We start from the raw sequence: 5521 nt of genomic DNA, 5'->3' as shown, positions 1-5521 counted from the left end.
GCCGTTCAGCACTATTCCATCATAACAGCAGATGGAGTCGGGTGAGATGTTGTCATGGTTAAAAAAAGGGAAGTTGAAATTTTCACATCTTCTGAGCACTTCTTCTGTCTACATTTATCAACTGTGTGATAAGAGCAGAAGCTCCAGAACACGAGTGGAACTTTGTAGCGGAATAGTTCAAAATCAAGAATGAACTTTAAAACTCCCAAACATCTGTTGGTGTCGGTGTTACAGGTTTTATGCACAACTTTGCAGTTTTATGAATTTAATTGCATTTTGAAGAAATGGTAAAAAAGAATCCGGCAGATGGTGGTTTCGAATGGTTGCTGATATTACTATTAACACAAACTAAATATTTAAACATACATTAGCTTTTTTTTATGCCTCCACACCAGTGACAGCCATTGACTGGAGGCATTGTGTTCACTGGTTGTCCGTCTGTCCCATTCTTATGAACACAATATTTCTTGAGTGAATTTCTTCAAATTCAGCAGAAACATTCACCGTCACTCAGAGATAAAGTGGTTCGATTTTGGTCAAAGGTCGAGATCACGATGACCTCATGTTCTTATGATAGTGAAATATCAGGAACACCCATATACATCTGACACAAACATTAACTTGGACCTGATTGGCCTTGTGAACACGTTATTTTAAAAACTCCTCAAGAGAATCCTTTCAAATTTGGCACGATTTTGCACTTAGACTCACGGATTAACTGTTTCCATTTGGTCTCTTGAACAGAGGCATACAACCACGAAGTGATGATTCTACTACACATTTGTACAATATCTCACCTACATTATGTCTAAGTGCAGAAAACACAGGAGACCAGCAGAAATAAAGCACTGAATAACATTTATTGCACATGTGTAAGGCAGGTGCCATTAATCAGTGTGAAGATAAAAGATGTTGCAAAGAAAAGTGTAAAATAGAACCTCTGAGTCCTGGTAACCACACACTCACACACACACAGGATAATCACCCCCCCACAGGAGAATCACTGCCCCTACTCTTCAACAGTTCGGAATCAGTCGACCGGTTCTGGTACTTAACATCCAGGACCGTTTACACACACACACACACACACCAGGTTTAAATTGCTTCTTTTTTTCCAGTGAAAGGCAACAGTGAGTGTTGATTTTTCTTTTTTTTTTCTTCCAAAATAGCTAACGATGTCGACGTGGTAAACCAAGAGTGAGGTAGATATTTAACTGAACAAAAGACTTTTCGAAAACAGGCATGAAGGTCACTCGACACAGGGAGCAGCGGCGGGCTACAGTGAAAAGCAGCAGGCGGACATTTTTAATCCATGGTGCCATGCTGAGAGGCTTATCCATATTCCCCCTCATTACAAGCTTATTTACAAGATTAGATTACGTGTGGCAACAGATCGGGTTACATTACTGTGAAAACAACAGACAAAGAACTGATGTTTAAAGTGAACTTTCACGAGGCTGTAAGAGAGCGTTTCCTTTGAAGGACGCTTCAACACCTCCTTCCTTAGACAGGTTTTATTCATCGGATATTTCCCACTAAGAATAAATGGATTTTAACTCGGAGCGATGTGAAATGAAGCGGGCCTTGACATAGGCAGCCATTTCTTTTTGTTCTCCCTCGTTATCAAACCGTTAAGCTAAAGTGAAAGTCACAAACTGGCACGCATTAATATCAATTCCAGCTAAATTCAATTTACGCTGAGAGCTTTTTCTCTCGTCAGTGCACCAAAAAGTTCAGATATTACGTTTGCTAATGCCGTCTCATTTGGATTTGGTCAAGGTCTGCGTTACTGTATCCGAGGGGAAGCCATTAAGCCCAATATGAAAATTAGTGTGGTGAAAGAACAGTAGTCAACAGAAGGAAGGGATTTGATGAAGCTTATAACCCAGTAAGAAAGATTGTTTTCCCATTTAAATTACAAGCAATGACAATATAAACACATGTCCAGCAGGGGGCTCTTTCAACCCACAAATGAACTCGTTGGCACGCATTCAATTCAATACCCATTTAAAAATTAGACCCACTCACACTGATAAAATTTAACACATAAAACCAAGCTGGCATGCCGGGAAAAAAATTAATAAATATTTTTTAAAAAAAGCTCTGCATCTTACATGTGTAAGAGAAGCATGATGACTTCCAATGATGAAGTAAAAAAGAAAAAAAGGAAAAGTGTCAAACAGATCTTAAAGGATGAAACGAGAAGAGAGGGAAGTTCTTAGCATCACACAAATTTCAGATACTCCCACAGAACCTTTCAAACATTCATCATAGCAGGACACTTAAAAGTCTTTTAAGCCTTTGAGTCAAACTTTCATTAAACAGCGCTCGGAGTGAAAGCCCGAGGAAAGAAATATACACGAGAAGATAATTATCTTTGCTGCAACATAAACCTCGAGTGTGATTATATAGTTTAGGTTGCTTTTTAAAATTAGAATTTCATCATAATAGTTAAATGGAGAATTAATTGAAATGTAAAGTTTGCATGCTGGAAAATTTTCATTGTGACAGAAACTCACAGGTGGAGGTTTGAATATACTTCGAAGTTGACATTTTCAGTATGATTTCATTTCGAAGTATCTTCAAACCTCCACGTGTGAGTTTCTGTTTCAGAAATATCACATGGCCCGTTTAGGTAAAGCCGACTCAAAACCTTCAGAAACAAGCTGAAAACATTTCAATGGATCTGAAACCCGTTACAAGCAAATAAATACATAAAAAACTCCAGTCTTAAAGAGCCCCCCCCCCCGGCCCAAAAAAACAAAACTACACAATGACCCATGGAGTTGGTCAGTGAGTGAAAATCCAGGATGTAGACTAGACCTTGATATTATTGGTAAAACAAACAAAAAAGTTCAAGTATGTTAATGAGTGAGATCGGTTCACAGAAATGAGAAGTGAGAAATAGTAGTGAGGTCGTCCGATTTCCTGTGCGTGGCTGATAATCAAAAATATACAAATAAACCAGAGAAATCATCATACACGACACTATGTAAACAATATATATGTTAATAATCACTTCAGACAAAAAAAAAATATTTTCAATGATGTATGATTGAAAACAAACATGAGGACTTTAATGTGTCATCATCATAGACTGTGTATAAAGATGACGACACGACTTCTCCCCAAAAGTGAAGCCAAAGTGTGTTGATCGCCACCTGGTGGCTGAATGCAGTATAGATCATAAATTGCGCCTCCTCCATGTTATCAGATGGGACATGGACCCAACTAAAAAGTCAAAGTACACGTCAAATACATTTTTCTCGTAGACAGTTTGTCTTTTAGTAATTTTTCTTTTTTAATTAGTTATTTGATGCTATAAACAGCTGAGACTGACTCGCGATTGGTCAAGCACGTGACCTCGCTACTTCATCCCTGCGCACTTTGGCTTCAAATGTTCAAGATGGTGGCGTTCGTATGCGGAAGTTTTGGCTTCAGTTCTGAATAGTGGGACGCATGGTTTATCTTTATATTCAGACTACGGTCACTACATTGACACATTACGACTATGCTCATGAACAGTTATTAAAAAGGTCCCATCATAAACCCCATTGGACGAGTTCATGTTATTTACAGAATAAACCAACAGTAAAGGTGAATGTGAGGTCACATCACAGCCTTTGAACATTTAAAGTACATTATTTTCACCAAAATGTCCCACTGATGTTGTTATAGGTATTTATGTTTTGTTTTATAAAAGTTAAAGAAAGATAAACCTCAGTGACGAGCCCTGATGCAGAATCTACAGAAACCATCATGATGCAAATGGGTCATGAGCAATGATTTCAATAAACAAACAACTGTCTCAGTGATCCAAAACCTATTACTGAGAAATATTACTGAATATCATGCTACATTTACTACAATTACTATTACCATCGGTCAAATACATTCTCAAGAACACGCTTAAAATAAATAATTTTCCATATCAGACACTTCTGCTGCACTTTGGTTGCATAAAGTTTCAAATATCAGTTGTTTTCTCACACCTACACATGAAACAAGTATACGTTCATTCGGTTAGTCTCGCACACACACATATACAGACACACAAACACAAACACACACACACACACAGACACACGAGATGTACCTTCTGCCAGCACACCGGCTTATCTGAATAACAGACGAGCAGAACAGAAGAGTGCATAGGCAAACCTATTAGGAAGGAGGCACACAAATAATTAAGATCATGTTTTCAGACAAAACTGAACTTGACAGACCTAATGAGAGTTGACAAGGAATGCATTACATCACAGTAGAGGATGTGAAAACAAGAAATAACTTAAAAGTAAAAAGGATTGGGAAAAAAATAAACTCAAAATGTTTCCAGCGCACTGAAAACAAACCCAACAGCAATGCCAGAAAATACCAAAAACCCAGACTAGCATCCAAATGTGACTGTGAAGAGGTCAGTTGTGAGTCTGTCTGATTGAACCGGAGCTGAGGAAGCTGTCAGAGACAGTGAGGGCCCACTCTTCTCCTGCGCTGCTGCGGCTGCACAGATCTCAGAGCTGCACGTCCATCTTACGACTTGAGCTCAAACCACTCGGGCTGGGTTCATAAGGATGGCGGGAGGCAGTCGCCGGGGTCACACGTCCCAGGAGGTCCACGGGGCCCCGGAGAGCCCTTAGAAGTCATCCCAGGAGGACCTTGACAGAGAAGTAGATGATATAAATTCTTTGTTATGTTTTTTTTTTTCTGTTGTTTTATTACGTCTGAAGAAGGAGACACCAGCTACTTCAATTGTATTGGATTTGGCTGCAACACTGTTCACCCCCGAAACTCCAAAAGTGTTTTGTGGACTCAAACACTTCACCCGCACCCTCCATCGGCAAAGTGGTGAGTTGGTAATGAGTGAATTTTCATTTTTGGGTGAACTATCCCTTTAATCATTGTTCACTGGAGTTTTTCATTAGTGATAAAACTCCAAACTGATGAGGCACATGTGCACGTTCCCTCACACAAACACACACACACACACACACAGCCATGCACTGTACATACTGATGAGCTGAACACAGAGCTGGTTTCTTAGTAAAGATGGTGACACACTGTGTGGACCTATAATCAAGAGCTTATATCTAAAAACCTACAGTATACTTAATATCCACCACAGATGTTTTCCATTTGAGCCACACCATTACATTTGATTGGCACATATTGTCCAATGTCCACTTGTTGCAGATGTAGATTAGAATAATAAATAAATAACAGGAAATAGTACAGAAACATCAAACTCAACTCATCAAAAATGAATCAACAATAATTTTGAAAATCGATTTCATGCATCTGCTTCCAACTTCTCAAAGATGATGATTTCCCGTTTGTCTGTGTTTTGTATCCATTCAATTTGAATATATTTGCATTTTTAGATTTCACCCTGGGCTCTAAAACTATTAATATGGATAAGAAAAATAAACGTACAACTAAATGTAACCCGAAGTTATGAAATATGTGCGGTACAAGATTGGTACACAGGTAATTGTGATGATTAAGCTCTCTATGTGATTCTGCT

The 5521-nt window shown here is 38.7% G+C and overlaps 1 protein-coding gene across 3 annotated transcripts in view; it reads right to left on the bottom strand.

The window, feature by feature from the left end:
* Window positions 1-839: 839 nt before the first annotated feature.
* The window catches only part of LOC117775060 (collagen alpha-1(XIX) chain), a 101530-nt gene continuing 96848 nt past the window's right edge, over window positions 840-5521 (bottom strand). For all 3 annotated transcript variants that reach the window (XM_034607875.1, XM_034607876.1, XM_034607877.1), the window contains one exon: window positions 840-4655. In XM_034607875.1, coding sequence (XP_034463766.1) covers window positions 4564-4655 — 92 coding nt within the window. In that variant the 3' untranslated portion in view covers window positions 840-4563. The remainder of the gene's footprint in view (window positions 4656-5521) is intronic.

The sequence above is a fragment of the Hippoglossus hippoglossus genome, chromosome 15 (genome assembly GCF_009819705.1).
Source record: "Hippoglossus hippoglossus isolate fHipHip1 chromosome 15, fHipHip1.pri, whole genome shotgun sequence".
In the NCBI taxonomy this organism is placed as follows: Eukaryota; Metazoa; Chordata; class Actinopteri; order Pleuronectiformes; family Pleuronectidae; genus Hippoglossus; species Hippoglossus hippoglossus.
The sequence above is the reverse complement of the archived record's forward strand: the minus strand, read 5'-3'. Positions and strand labels throughout refer to the sequence as shown.